A 13973-nucleotide genomic window follows, 5' to 3' on the forward strand; every position below is an offset into this window, starting at 1 on the left:
ATAAACGATTACGTAATAAGTTATACCAAGAGTCTCTAAAATTCTGCGATAATAATTAGAAGGAACAACAAATAATTTTCACTTTTTTTCGTGTTAAGCACAAATTTTCGCAACTGGCCATCTGCATTTTGCCCAGTACTGGCATCGAAACCCAATTTTCACTGTTCTAAATACCTACACTTACTTTTGAGCAACTGGTGGCGCTATACGAATAGCAATCAAACTGGAAAAAGCTTCTATGATGACTCTGGCGGTGGTTGTTGATGTTTGATTGGGTTAATTTTTTTTCCCCCCAAGCGCTGTTTAATTATTTTTAATATGTATTTATGAGATTGTTGTAGTGTAACCTTAAAAGTGTTCAAATTATTGAAAAATTGGTTTTATTTTGATTATTTCATGTTTAGTAACAGAAATACAATATATGTATTTCACATTTTTTTCTTCGTTTCATAACCTTAACTGGAAAGTTTTGATATATCTTACCTATAATTATAACGCGACAAATACATGTTTGTGCGTAACAATTACACTGAGTAATAGTAATAGACAGCTGTACAAGTTATAACTGTAATAGAGGTTAGTTAAAAGTGATTTTGAATTTAAATTAAATACATTATTTAGATATATGCAAGTAAATTGATTTCTTGGTCACATTATTTTTTAATAGACGTATAAACTTTTCCCGTCAAACTTCTGAGCAATTCATTTAAAGTGTGTTCATTATTGTTCTGAAGTACCATTAATATGATCAGTTGACTGAGTAAGTTGTTCAAGTCTTTAAAGTAGAACTGTGTTGTTAGTACTAGCAGTAAAGCCAGTACTGAGTAATATAATTCTGGGATATGTTTATAGATATGTTATTATAAGTGAAAAGAGGTAATTATTAATTTATGAAATACTAGTCAGGCCTCACCGATAATACTTTATACATTATTTTTCTTATTAAAGAAAGGATGATGATTTACATTCTTTTCGTTGTTTAGAAAAGAAAGACAAGAGATTGTATTATTATCCATCTAATGAATAACATTCAGACCTCTGAGTTCCTTGTGCTATATTATGAAGATATTAAACTGTAAAAGAATAAAGAAGTTTAAGATTTCCACAAAGCATGCTAGGTCTAAGTTAAAACAATTTTGTTAACAGGGTGTTTGACTGATATGGAATGAGTTGCCACTGATGGTAGTGGAGCTCTTTCCTGAACAGTTTAAATACATACATTTCTTAACTGTATGTGTGTAAAAACAGATGCAAAGTATTAAATGCCCTTTCTGTGAAGGTTACAGTACTAAAGTAATGGAGAGTTGACATAGGTTTCCTCAATGTACGTGTCCAGTGTTTCACACTGTATATCACTTATATATATCTAACATTTGTTAAATGAAATTTTCATTATAAATGTGTGCAGAGCTTACTGGAAGGGATGCTGTGTTTTAGTGGTAAGTCTAAGGATTTACACAACAAAAATCCAGGTTTTGATACACATGGTAGACACAGCATCCATAGCTCATTGTGTAGCATTGTTTGTAACAAGAAATAAACACACTGAAAGGACTAGTCATATATTATTGTACATTAAACCTGTCTAGTAGTGAGTTTCAAATGGATGGTTAGACCATGAGGTAAGTACACGTTTAAATGTCTTGTCACATTGCTAGAGCAATGTATTTCAAGCGAGGTGTTGTGTTACACGTGTATATTTGTTGTGTTGAGTGATTTGATGCTTCAATAAAAATGTATATTAAGACTTTGTTTTGAATTTTTTAAAAAACAAAGTAGAAAGTTTAACAAATATTTATCAGGAATCAAGTGTGAGTTTCTACCATGATTGTAAGAAAGGTTTCTTGACATACATGTAATTAATTTTTCATTTATTTTTTAAATCTATTTTTAATATAAAATGAAAAGAAAATGTTAGTTTTAATATTATGTTTTTATCATGATAGATTTATGTTATTAATGTAACAGAAAACCATTTTTTACTTAAGGTAATTTCTCCACATACCCAAACATTAGAATTAAACTAAATATCTTCCTTCACGTCTGTATGATTATAATGTGAATGTTTATCAATAAGTAAGTCTGATATTTAAAAAGTTTTTCTTTTTAGGCTGTTAATTTGACACTTTATCACATTGACAACTTTGTGTGTGTGTAAAAGTAATATATATTATCACGTGTTTGTGTGTGTATACACAGAAATTTTGTTTTTAATAATTTATCAAACTTGTTCTGAATATAATGAACTTAATTCTGATTAAGTGTACCTGTTTAAGAATGTTTGTTTAAGTAACTTTGTTGTATTTAAATTATTATTGTGTTACTGTTTACAGTAATGGAATATAAGACTGAGGACGAAGGTTTTGCTATACATGAGCATTGCTTCAGCTGTATCAAAGTTTCCAAGTGTACTGTACGCCCGCATCCTGGTAAAAGCTGTGATATAATCACATGTGAGCTGAAATGTGGAGCCCTCTTTCATTCTTGCAAGAAACGAGAACACCAGCTTCTGTGTGTGAACCAGAAAGTAATAATTTATTGGTGTGGCTCTAAAAACAGTCAAATACATTTAACATAGTTGTATGTTAACACATCTTAGTTTAATAGCTCAATATACCAGTTTTTCATTGAAAAGATGTTAGGTTATTTCCAGATGTTTGATACCTGTAAAAAGTTTGAATTTCGTACAACAGAAAGTTAAAAATAAATTGTTTGTTTGTGTAGTTCAAATGTAAATTTGTACATCTGCTTTACGCTTGGTAACAAGTTTTCTATAACGATTTATGTGTTAATAATCATACAGATTTCTTATTTTTTACATATAAAATATACTAAAGCCTTTGCCAAGGTTTTCATAACTCTGTATTGTAATATAGCAAATGTGTTATTTATCTTCATAGTTTTAATTTTCTACTTGTATCAGTGACACTTTTCTTTGAAGTATGATTGCAGATAAGATTCTTTTTTGTAGGTTCCTTGTATAAATTCAGTGAATGGTTGTCCAGTGTGGATGTACCGTCATCATTTGGGGCCACATCTAGAGAAATGTCCTGCAAGTGTCGTCCACTGTACTATGGAGTGGAACCGATGGCCACTGGAAATCAAGGACAGAGACTTTTCTCACAGTTTGCACCCCCACAAGACTCGGGTGCCACTTGATGAGGCTCTTGCACTAAGAGATCAACGTATGCTTAATCAGTATTGGCGTGCACCCAGGAAGACACGTCGATCCCTGAGGAATCCATTAACAAAAAAGTATCCAGCTGTTCCTCTACATGTAAATAATCTATGTTTGAAACAGTTTTTAATAATATTTAATTATTTTAATAAAAAAAATAATGGACGAACTGAAAGGTTCAGTACTATTTGTCAGCTGTATTAGTTATATACAACTGATGCACGTGTAATATGTAAACTAGTGGGATTAGTTTACATATCTTATAGAAGTAATTGGATTGAAATATCATTTCAGTCAGCAAGTCCAACATAAGTTTTGAGCTGGAAGCTCATACATAGTTTTGGTGAATCCATCATTCTATATTAAGGATGTAATCAAAGCTGTAATGGGTGTGATCAGAAATATGTATCTTGTTATAAAAAAATGTCAGCTGTTTTCAAAAGGAAATAAGCATTGTATTTTAACGTGTGTTAAAATTCATTAAATCAAAACAATTTTCTTTGGCAGAGAAAAAATGAAACCAGGATTCTAAAACACACATCTGTTGACATTTACAGCTATTACTTGACTATCAGGATTTCAACTTTACCTACCTGAGCATCAGTTTAATTCTTTTCTCATTTGGTCCGGTGTTTTATACCCTTCTGAACTGCCTTTGTCCTGTGACACTCTCCACTAGTGTCAGTGTCTCTTCTACCTTGGTACTGTATATTGTCACGTGACACTCTCCACCAGTGTCAGTGTGTCGTCTACCTTGGTACTGTATATTGTCCAGTGACACTCTCCACAAGTGTCAGTGTGTCTTCTACCTTGGTATTGTATATTGTCCCATGACACTCTCCACTAGTGTCAGTGTGTCTTCTACCTTGGTACTGTATATTGTCCCGTGACACTCTCCACCAGTGTCAGTGTGTCTTCTACCTTGGTATTGTATATTGTCCTGTGACACTCTCCACTAGTGTCAGTGTGTCTTCTACCTTGGTATTGTATATTGTCCTGTGACACTCTCCACTAGTGTCAGTGTGTCTTCTACCTTGGTACTGTATATTGTCCCATGACACTCTCCACTAGTGTCAGTGTGTCTTCTACCTTGGTACTGTATATTGTCCCGTGACACTCTCCACCACTGTCAGTGTGTCTTCTACCTTGGTACTGTATATTGTCCTGTGACACTCTCCACTAGTGTCAGTGTGTCTTCTACCTTGGTACTGTATATTGTTCCGTGACACTCTCCACCAGTGTCAGTGTGTCTTCTACCTTGGTATTGTATATTGTCCCGTGACACTCTCCACCAGTGTCAGTGTATCTTCAACCTTGGTACTGTATATAGGCATCTTATTCAGGCAATCTTATCACTATTTATTAACAAAGCATTTAGACACATGTTTTTATAGATGAGTGCTGCAATAAATAACATACATGCTTGCAATTTTTGCATCATCCTGTTGCTTTCAATATAAATTATATTTAATAATTATTGTTTTATAAAGTTTATGATGCATCGTTTTCAGGTATGAAGACTTAGGTTACTGCTTTTAGCATGGAGGTTGAAAAGTACTTGTCTATTTCACCTCTGTTATCTATTGTGGGTGTTCCAAAGACATTGACATTGCAAATTTTTACTGTTTGCATTCTTTCTTGGCATTATTAGCTTCTTAGGCTTTCTTTGGTTCCTGCTTCTATGCATAGGGAGATTGCTTGTCTTGTCTCTTTGGTATTTGATCTATTGGTATTAGAATAGTTTCATCTATATTTGAGGCTTCTCTGCTCAGGGTGATCATTGCCAATGGCATTGGTGACTGCTTTAGGTGAATGGAGGCTGTGGGAACGAGGTTACATCATTTTCTGGACAGCTGAAATTCCTTCTCTACAGGCCCATTGGAACTTCAGGTTCTGGCATCATGGTTGGTCATTCAGTTCACTTCTCCTCCATTATCCTCCCAGCTTGTGCTATTTCCACCACCAACAGACCCGTGGAGTATGGATCTTCATTCAAAGGCTATCAAAGAGTTTATTGGTCAAGGTAGCAGAAGAGGGAGTTGATCCTATGCTTGTGGGATTTTATTCCTGCTTATTTGTTGTGTTCTAGAAGATGAGAGGTTGATAGCCAATCATTGATATTTCTCATTTTAACTAATTCTTAGATTCTCCTAGGTTCACAATATATAGTCCTTTCTTAATCTATGTTGGTATTTTTCAACAGGTATCTCCTTGGTGTGGATTCCTGTATGTGGTGAGGGGACCTCCCAGAGAATGTTCTGTACTTTCAGTTTACCTTCTCTGGCATCTAAACATCTACCTATGTGTTTGCCATGTGTGGCAACCTATGAAGAGTAGGAGAGGATCCTGGTGGATGAGGGGTCCAACCCTAATGCACCACTTTGGCCTTGAATTCCTGTAGACAGCCAGCCTTGGAATGGCCCTCTCAAGGTTAATCAACTGGCCCACTTGGGCTAGGGTCAACCAAGTACCATTGTTGGACACTCTCAGTGGGTGTTGTGGACATTGTGTCTGATGTTGGTGTTTGGGTATAGTGCTTACAAAACCCCAGTGTTGCTGCATTGTCTTTGTTTGGGATTATAGTGCTTCCCCTCCTAGGGCTCCATGTTGGGTGGGGTCAGTGGGCACTGAAATATTCTTTCTTGATTATGGATCCCCCAACTCAAAATAAAAAAATAATAATAATAATAAAAATCATAACTAAATGACCACATCTTAAAGATTCTAAACAACAATCTTCAACTTCTTCATCACCTGTACCTCATTTTCTGCTATGACATTCTTTATCAGACAAATCTTTTGGTCAAATGTCTCTCTTTTTATTCAAAAGGAACTAGAGGGGCTTGCTGCCTCTTCTATGTTAGTCCAAAAGCTACGTTCTGGGGACTTTTGGTGGAAATATCTGCTTCAAAGCAGAGTGAATTCTTCTTACATTAAAAGGCCATTTGTGATATACCCATTGAGGTTACTCTACATGCTACTTTGAATTCGTCATGAGGAGTTATTGTTGAGAGGGATTTGAAGAACATCCCTGAGTTAGAGAACCATGCTGGTTTCTCCACCTAAGGAGTTTCTGCTTTGATGCATATCTCTACTTGCAAACATGTAATTATGATGCCATCCAATGCCCTAATTTTGACATTTACATCACCATGTCCATCTGCCACCATGAAGGTAGTTTATCTAAATTGCAAGATACTTTCAATGTCAGCTGTTCAGTCACTCAAGCACATCATGTTGTGGTTCCTTGCAGTGGCAAGGACCATGATGCTTATGAGTGCGAAATGGACCCTCATTGGGTTAATTGTAGTGGCTCTCATCCCTCTTACTTTTGTTCTTGCTCAGGATTAGTGGATGAGAAAGAGTTACAGTGTTTGAAAACAGTTCACATTTCTTTTCCTGAGACTTGAAGGTTCCTCCCCACCACTCTATCTTGGAATTATGCTGTTGCACTCCATTCTGCTGTTACAGTGGGAGTGCAGACAGATCTTTCCATATCTCTGATAGAGTAATTTTCAAACCATATGAAGAAGCTTTTGCCCTCCGTGGTTAAGAGAGTTGACAAGTAAACATCAACATCTATTTCTACCTCCACCATTCCTTCCAGTGGCTCCTTGGATCCATTTCCTTTGACTTCAGCTTATGACATTTCCTTGAATCCATCTTTTTCTTCTGCCCCAAGAAGCAGAACAATTATTCATTCACTCCCTCAGTCACTGAAATCTTCATCTACTAACAGAGACCTGTCTGGGGCAGGATTCATGATGGTTGATAGATCTACCAGTGAAGAGAAACAATGTGGTATAAAACAGAAGGACCCTCCATCCATTTCTTCTTCACATAAGTATAAATGGCCACTTTAATACAGTGGAACTGTCAAGGTTTCTGTTACAATTTGGATAACATCAAAGTTATTATTTATTCTTACCATCCTGTATGTCTTTCCTTACAGAAAACACTTCTGAAACCTGCCGATACAGTTACCTTAAAAATACTAGTCAGGCCTCACTGTGATGGGCTGTGTGATGGATGGGAGCATGGAGGGGTGGCACTGCTGGTTGATCAGCATGTGCCCGTATTATCTTGGAGGCTGTACAGTTTGGATAGCATCAAAGTTGTTATTTATTCTTACCATCCTGTAATGTCTTTCCTTACAGAAAACATTTCTGAAACCTGCTGATACAGTTACCTTAAAAATACTAGTCAGGCCTCACTGTGGGGTGGCACTGCTGGTTGATCAGCATGTGCCTGTATTATCTTGGAGGCTGTACCCATCTGTATTTCCTTGGGTTGTATCATCACTGTATATTCTCTTTACCTGTCTTCTGAAGTGATCTATGATCAGTCAGACTATGATGTCCTCTTTCAACACTTGCCATTTCCCTTTATAATCCTGGGGGGACTTTAATGGACATAATCACCTCAGGGATGATGCTGTTATTGATAGGAGGGGTTGTTCTGTAGAGCATATGCTCTGGAATCATAACCTTTCTCTCTTCAGTACTGTTTTCATACACTTAGTATTTTACTGCTGTTCATTTCTCTATCTGCTCTCCTTCAATTTCTCTTGGGGGGGGGGAGGTCGACATTGACCCATGGGGCACCAATAATTTTCCTTTCATATTGAGAGAAACTGGCTGTGGTCAGTGCCATTCAACCTGCATGCCTTGATGGAAGCTGGACCAGGCAAACTGGTCATCTTTCACTCCTTTTTTAGAACTTGATCCTGTCATTGTCTGTGAGCCATTGATAGACAACTGTATGGAAACATTAACTAACTCTATAGTCCAAGTAGCTTCTCAGTCTCTTTCTAAAACCTTGACAAGTTTTCTTACGGTGTCTTTGTTCATGATGAAATCCTGCCTGCCACATGGCACAGAAGGCTCAAAAATGGACCTGGGATACCTTTTGTAGATATCTCACACTTTCAAACTGCATCACTCTCCACCCGGGCCTGTGCACGTGTTCAGCAGGTAAGACGTCAAAGCCAGAAAGAATCTTGGGTTAAGTTCTCAACTGGCATCTCTTCTACCACCAGTTCCAAAGTTGTATGAGACAAGATTTGGAAAGTCAGTGGGCAGTATACTTTCCCACAGGAACTTGGAGTCTCTCAGGGCTGTCTTGTTATTTCTTGGTAGGTATTTTGGTTAGATTATTATTTCATTCCCTGAAGGGGGGCGTAAAATAACCTGGGGCAGTCAGAAACTCTTGTTTCTCTATACCCCACATGTGGAAGAAGTTAATTTAGCACATAATTTGAAACTTATTAACCGAACTGGAGTGAAACTTATTTACTGAACTCGAGTGGTGGTAGTAAATTACCTTGATTATCATTGACGGGTTTATGATCTCTTTGAGGAGCATTGATTGGTCAAAGCTGCAAAAAGGGTTGGCGAGCCAGAAAGTGTGTGAAGAGTGAGATGAGAAGCTGCATCTTGCATACTCTTGAAAATATCTGTTGGTCTAGTTGTGGTCACAGCAGGGAGATGCAAAGCTAGCACAGTTGACATACATGATTCTAGTTTACAAAAGTTTAGATACTTAAAGACGGGCCTCTTTTCAGGGCTTGGATCTATAGATCCAATGAACCTGAAATTTTGCTGTGGGGAGAAATGGGAGTACCCTGAGAAAACCCACTTTCACAGCTTGGGTGCCAAATAAAAATGCTTTGACTGTGCCTGGAAGCAATCTGTAAGGAAAAGATACAAGGATTAACAAATATTAACATAAAATAGCTTGGATATATTCCAAACAGTAAGGGCTGTCTTGAGTGTTGCATTTTTCATTATAAAGATTAATGTTATCAGTGGACAATCCCCCCCCCCCCTACAATTGCAAGCAGTCTCTATGTCAAGAATTTCTACATCTCGTGTTAGTTGTTGAGCAAGAGATTTATCAAGCAGCAGTTACAAACTGCCCTCAATCATTTACTGAAGTGGACCACAGCAAATGGTTTTATCTTTTCTCACTCTAAAACTGTTTTCATGCACTTATGCTGCCAATAGGGCATTCTGAGCTCTGTCTCAAAGAAGTCATGCTTCCCGTGGTCCCTGGGGCTTACCTTTGACCGTATTTACGTATTTTGATAATTTTACTTTTAATTTTTTTACCAGTTGTATGGCACAGATAGCCTAGTTGCTTTGCTCCAGTAAACAACCATCCAATCCACCAGGTGTGAGGATGACTGAGTTCAATGTTGCCAATGTGTATTTCCATGTTCTCATAGCAGAATCATCCTACCACAATCTATATTTCACACATAAAGGTAAGGTTTTGCAGTTTAGAGTTCTGCTCTTTATCCTAGTATCTGCACTATATATATTCTTCAGAGTTCTGTGAGGTTTTTCTTGTCACCTTTGTATTTGGGTCTGTACGCACACCATTATATGGATGACTGGCTACTTTAGGTACCATCTCAACAGTGGGCAGAAGAACGCTCCCAGGTCCTCTTTTTAGAAGCTACAAAGTCTCACTTTCTTTTATCAGAGCAAATATATTTATTCTCTTGCTGACTTAATATAAGATTCATCTGGATGTTGTTTTTCAACATATTTTTAAGGGCTTAGCCGGCTTTCATCTGATTACAGGCTATGGAAAAGGCAGTCAGACTCTTACTCACATCTCATTTTGCATGGATGGTTCTCACTCTTTTGGGAACATGGACATCCTTCAAATCTCTGATTCATTTGGAACGAAATCACATGCGATCCCTTCGATGGTCTTGAGAGACCACTTGATCATGAACTACAATCCACTGTGTCATCCAGTCTCCTTAATCAGGATCAACATCTTGGATCTTGAGTGGTGGTTGGATAGAAACAATACTACCATTAATGATTTTATATTGTCTCCTCATCACAAGATTCATCTCTTCACAGACTACCATTGATAGTTTTATACAACCACCACTCTCATCCAAAGAGTCATCTTTTAACAGATGTCTCATTTTGGGAATATGGTGCATATATCAGTAGTCAGGAATTCCAGGGTCTATGGATGAGAGATGAATTTTCCTTCCACATCAATATTTTAGAACTTATTGCTGTTCAAGCGAGCAATGGTTCAAGGTCTAGATCAGTGAAGGGAGAAATCATCATTACAACAAATTGGCAGTGTTCTTTTACATTTCTCATCAAGGGGCACTGATTCTTGGGACTTTGTTTTCTGGCTTTGAAGGTATTTTAAAGTGGGCTTACTCATATCTTATAAGTCTCCTGGCTTGCTATGTTCCAGGGTTGATAATTTTAATAGAAGATAACCTGTCTCTGTCCAGCTGAATTCTCCTGACAGAATAGATGCTCCAATGTGAAGTTTATCAGTAGATTTGCATTTTGTTCTGGACTCCATTGATTATGCATTTTTTACCCATTGGAACTTTCAACTACAGGTATTTTGGTCCCTGGTATCTCATCCTTGGGGTTTGGCAATAGGTGCATTTAGTCGTGATTGGACAGATTTGCTCCTCTATGTCTTCCTTCCAGTTCATTTGTTACCTAGAGTTCTGGCTATTATTTGATCCACTACTTGCTGAGTGCTGTTGGTAGTTCCAGATTGACCAGCCAAACCATGGTTTTCTCTTGTATAGTATCTTCAAGAGTGTCTGCCTCTGCAACTTCCTCTTTGGCCATCTCTGTTGAAGCAACCTTGATCTGATTTCTTACTTCCAGACATTCCTAAATTCAAACTTCATGTGTACAAGTTATGCAGTCCCTCACATGCCATCAGGGTTAACTTCTAAAGTTGTACTTATCTCAATCTATCATCAGGGTTAACTTCTAAAGTTGTACTTATCTCAATCTATCATCAGGGTTAACTTCTAAAGTTGTACTTATCTCAATCTATCATCAGGGTTAACTTCTAAAGTTGTACTTATCTCAATCTATCATCAGGGTTAACTTCTGAAGTTGTACTTATCTCAATCTATCACCAGGGTTAACTTCTGAAGTTGTACTTATCTCAATCTATCACCAGGGTTAACTTCTGAAGTTGTACTTATCTCAATCTATCATCAGGGTTAACTTCTGAAGTTGTACTTATCTCAATCTATCATCAGGGTTAACTTCTGAAGTTGTACTTATCTCAATCTATCATCAGAGTTAACTTCTGAAGTTGTACTTATCTCAATCTATCATCAGGGTTAACTTCTAAAGTTGTACTTATCTCAATCTATCATCAGGGTTAACTTCTAAAGTTGTACTTATCTCAATCTATCATCAGGGTTAACTTATAAAGTTGTACTTATTTCAATCTATCATCAGGGTTAACTTCTAAAGTTGTACTTATCTCAATCTATCATCAGGGTTAACTTCTAAAGTTGTACTTATCTCAATCTATCATCAGGGTTAACTTCTGAAGTTGTACTTATCTCAATCTATCATCAGGGTTAACTTCTGAAGTTGTACTTATCTCAATCTATCACCAGGGTTAACTTCTGAAGTTGTACTTATCTCAATCTATCACCAGGGTTAACTTCTGAAGTTGTACTTATCTCAATCTATCACCAGGGTTAACTTCTAAAGTTGTACTTATCTCAATCTATCATCAGGGTTAACTTCTGAAGTTGTACTTATCTCAATCTATCATCAGGGTTAACTTCTAAAGTTGTACTTATCTCAATCTATCATCAGGGTTAACTTCTAAAGTTGTTTTTATCTCAATCTATCATCAGGGTTAACTTCTAAAGTTGTACTTATCTCCATCTATCATCAGGGTTAACTTCTAAAGTTGTACTTATCTCCATCTATCATCAGGGTTAACTTCTAAAGTTGTACTTATCTCAATCTATCATCAGGGTTAACTTCTAAAGTTGTACTTATCTCAATCTATCATCAGGGTTAACTTCTAAAGTTGTACTTATCTCAATCTATCATCAGGGTTAACTTCTAAAGTTGTACTTATCTCAATCTATCATTAGGGTTAACTTCTAAAGTTGTACTTATCTCAATCTAGCATCAGGGTTAACTTCTAAAGTTGTACTTATTTCAATCTATCATCAGGGTTAACTTCTGAAGTTGTACTTATCTCAATCTATCATCAGGGTTAACTTCTAAAGTTGTACTTATCTCAATCTATCATTAGGGTTAACTTCTAAAGTTGTACTTATCTCAATCTAGCATCAGGGTTAACTTCTAAAGTTGTACTTATTTCAATCTATCTGTAGAATTGTAATAGCCATTTATCAACAGAAATGCCACACTTCTCATCAGTGTTTATAAAGAGGAAACCTACCATTTCTTGATTTTTGACAATATCCTAGCTTCTTTCACTGTTGCTTTATATAAGGCAGTTTTATTGTTATTCTAAATATGGGAAAGATTTTGACTTCCCAGTTGTGTCTACAGGCGATTAGACTTATTCTTTCTAAATGGTCTTTTCAATTATCTGAGGGATTAAGGTGGTATTACGTGCTTTGTTTCAACATCCATTTGAGCCTTTAACCTCATGTACCATGAATCACTTTTAATGTAACGTATATTTTTTGTTGCTATTAGTATGTAGAGGTCATAAGTCAGAATTGTTTGCACTAAAAGTGCACAGAACTCTTTATCATTCCATTTGGGTTGTACTATACCCTGATAAGTCCTTTGTTCCAAGAATCTGGCAGCCATGAAGGGAGATAAATATATCACTAATTCCTTTGCCAGCTGTTACTGACCTCTGTGACTGATCAGACTTAGATCATTTGTTATGTCGTGTAAGAGCTGTGAGGTGTTGTGTGGCTCAATCTATCTCTTTTGAAGGTGCTGGAAATTAACCCTTCATTTACTGAGATCTTTCAGTTTCTGGAGACTTATCCCCAATTACTTTAACAAGGTGTCTTAACATATTGATCCATATTGTCTATTCAGGACTTTCTTTACAGGTCAAGAGACTTCTGCAAGTCACATCTCATCAGATTCGTCACATTTCTATATCCTTAGCTTCCAATTAAATTGCCTGCTGTAGGATCTTGTGCAGGCTTGTATATAGTCTTCTCCCAGTACTTTTCTCTCACATTATTTACATAATCTGGCAGTTTGTTCTTCTTGAGATGTTTTGACCACATATGCTAGATTATAAGGAGGGGTGAGTAATTTTTCTTCTCCTCTTCTTGTCTTTTATTTTCCAGGGTCTCTTCCTTTTTCTGTGGCTCACACACTGTGGTGAGTGTTTTCTCTACAGTTCTGCTTTTATCAGTATAGTTCTGCACTAGCAACCAATGTAAGTATACTTACTAATGATTGCAACAGACTCTGTAGAAATGAGTTTTTCTATAAGACCACATAGAAGCTCACCTGGTGATGTTACCCTATTATGCTGGATTATCGTGAATAAAGTTAAAGAGGATGCTGCTTGACCCTGCTGACCATTGGAGTGATTAAATTGAGGTTGGTTTGCTCTTAAAAGTTTAGGGAACTTTGTTCATTTATTGTACTGTTCCTCAAGATGCCTCAATGAACATTACCCTCCCAAGATTCTAGTAGTGAAGCTATGGAGTCCTCACCACAACAGGTTCCAGTCACTAGGGTGGTGGACAGAGGCTTTTCCTCCAGAGTGTTCAGTTGATCCAAGATTCTAGTAGTGAAGCTATGGAGTCCTCACCACAACAAGTTCCAGTCACTAGGGTGGTGGACAGAAGCTTTTCTTCTGTAGTGTTCAGTTCATTTTCTTCTCTCTTGGAGAAGTGGGTGAAATTGGGAGTCCTTCTGCTTGGGTTTGTGGATGTTTTTCTAAATGTTGCTCAGAGCAACAACCATTTGAACTTCTTCAGTTGGAGGAGAAAGTTTGTTCACTTTGGTGTTGCTTACTTTATCTT

The 13973-nt window shown here is 36.9% G+C and overlaps 1 protein-coding gene across 1 annotated transcript in view; it reads left to right on the forward strand.

Annotated features, from left to right (window-relative positions):
- Positions 1-234: 234 nt before the first annotated feature.
- LOC143250001 (F-box only protein 30-like) overlaps positions 235-13973 on the forward strand; it is a 30425-nt gene continuing 16686 nt past the window's right edge. Inside the window, exons 1-3 of the mRNA XM_076500636.1 lie at positions 235-576; positions 2334-2527; positions 2972-3277. Coding sequence (XP_076356751.1) covers positions 2336-2527; positions 2972-3277 — 498 coding nt within the window. The 5' untranslated portion in view covers positions 235-576; positions 2334-2335. The remainder of the gene's footprint in view (positions 577-2333; positions 2528-2971; positions 3278-13973) is intronic.

Source organism: Tachypleus tridentatus, chromosome 4, assembly GCF_004210375.1.
Source record: "Tachypleus tridentatus isolate NWPU-2018 chromosome 4, ASM421037v1, whole genome shotgun sequence".
NCBI classification, from domain to species: Eukaryota; Metazoa; Arthropoda; class Merostomata; order Xiphosura; family Limulidae; genus Tachypleus; species Tachypleus tridentatus.